At 33.4% G+C, this 2053-nt stretch overlaps 1 protein-coding gene across 1 annotated transcript in view; it reads right to left on the reverse strand.

Annotated features, from left to right (window-relative positions):
- Nucleotides 1–2053, reverse strand: part of LOC106477199 (peroxidasin-like) — a gene marked incomplete at its 5' end in the record, with an annotated part of 9517 nt that overhangs the window by 4176 nt on the left and 3288 nt on the right. The window contains 2 exons of the mRNA XM_013937791.2: nt 369–503; nt 916–1129. Of these exons, the coding sequence (XP_013793245.1) occupies nt 369–503; nt 916–1129 (349 nt within the window). The remainder of the gene's footprint in view (nt 1–368; nt 504–915; nt 1130–2053) is intronic.

Raw genomic sequence — 2053 nt, forward strand, 5'->3', positions numbered from 1 at the left:
GCATGGACCAAGTACAGGATATTATTACTGTGTTATCATGTACACACTGAACTAGTCGCATGGACCAAGTACAGGATATTATTACTGTGTTATCATGTACACACTGAACTAGTCACATGGACCAAGTACAGGATATTACTACTGTGTTATCATGTACGCACTGCACTAGTCACATGATTGTGTTTGTGACTGCTAGTACTATATGATTGTGACTATTAATGTTAATACTAAAGGTGGAAGGATACAATAACTATATGTAATACAAAAGGTGGAAGGATACAACAACTATATGTAATATTAAAGGTGGAAGGATACAATAACTATATGTAATATTAAAGGTGGAAGGATACAACAGCTATATGTAATACCTCTCACTCTTATAGCAGACCTTGCTTTCCTCTCTCCAGCTCGACTCGTTGCTACACATGTGTAATTTCCTTCGTTCTCTTTCCCTGCATTATGTATGGTGAGAACGCTTCGGCCATCCCTGGACACAGGTTGATCTACAGAAGGCCAGACAAATGTCTCTAATAATGATATTTTGAGAGCCTAAAGTAATTTTTGATAAAAAGCAGTTATTCTTCCAGTGTGTTCCACATGATTTATTACATTTAGCAATTAACTCTGGAAAATACTGGTTTTAAACATTTGTAATGATCTGCAGTAGTAGGCCTAACAAAGTATAAATACACAGGAAGAAATCATTGATATAATACAGTTTACAACAATTCAGATACATGCTACACTTTAGCTGATTCTTAATATACCAAGGTTGTAGAGAAGAGGTAATAAATATTCTTGTTTTGGATCCCTACTTTACTTCTCCAAAGTCAAAAATGTGTCTGTGGTCCAAAATAATGAAATTATCTAACACAGTTAAACAAAGATTAAAGCTAGAATAATGTTAATACTAACTTGATAACTTAGTATTGTTAAGAAGCCAAAACACTGAAGGGGTTGGAACACCAACAGCCTCACACTCCAAAACAAATTTTTCTCCCAGGGTAACATCCTTGTCTTGAGGATGAGTGACGATTGTGGGTGGAACCATAACTTCCAGGTCAAAATCCTTGTGCTCCCGACCAGCACTGTTTTTTGCTACACATACGTAATGACCACTGTCTTCTGACTGAAAATATGTATGAAAAAGTCCTCCAAACTAGGCCATTACAATTAATGTAGCATCAATTAATAATGATCAAATAATAATGTAACAGTAGTCACAAAAACTCACCGTAGCATTAGGAGTTATGAAGACTCAATAATGTAGCATTAGGAGTTATATATAAAACCTCAATAATGTAGCATTAGTAGTTACAAAAACCCAATAATGTTTACTAAAGGTGGAAGGATACAACAACTATATGTAATACTAAAGGTGGAAGGATACAACAACAATATGTATTACTAAAGGTGGAAGGATACAACAACTATATGTAATATTAAAGGTGGAAGGATACAACAACTATATGTAATACTAAAGGTGGAAGGATACAACAACTATATGTAATACTAAAGGTGGAAGGATACAACAACTATATGTTACATATAGATGTTGTATCCTTCCACCTTTAGTAATACATATAGTTGTTGTATCTTTCCACCTTTAGTAATACATATAGTTGTTGTACCCTTCCACCTTTAGTAATACATATAGTTGTTGTGTCCTTCCACCTTTAGTAATACATATAGTTGTTGTATCCTTCCGCCTTTAGTAATACATATAGTTGTTGTATCCTTCCTTACCATTTTAGAATAATTGTATATTTACATACATTCCCTCTTGCTTAACTATTTGTTAAAGTTATATATGTTCTAATGTTTTGATTCCTGTGAATTTCATTCATTCACATGCTAAATGAAATAATTGCAGAAGGATGTCACAGAACAGTTTAGTAGATACTGTAGACTGGTCAATACCAAATATACATGTTAGAAGAACTATAAATTGATCGTAACTGTGGTTAATTCCTTCAACAACCAAAACAGTTTGGGTAGTTTTATTTAATATAACTTTGGTACCAAAATAACTTTTTCGTAAAAGATGAATGTA

The sequence above is a fragment of the Limulus polyphemus genome, unplaced genomic scaffold (genome assembly GCF_000517525.1).
Source record: "Limulus polyphemus unplaced genomic scaffold, Limulus_polyphemus-2.1.2 Scaffold13342, whole genome shotgun sequence".
NCBI classification, from domain to species: domain Eukaryota; kingdom Metazoa; phylum Arthropoda; class Merostomata; order Xiphosura; family Limulidae; genus Limulus; species Limulus polyphemus.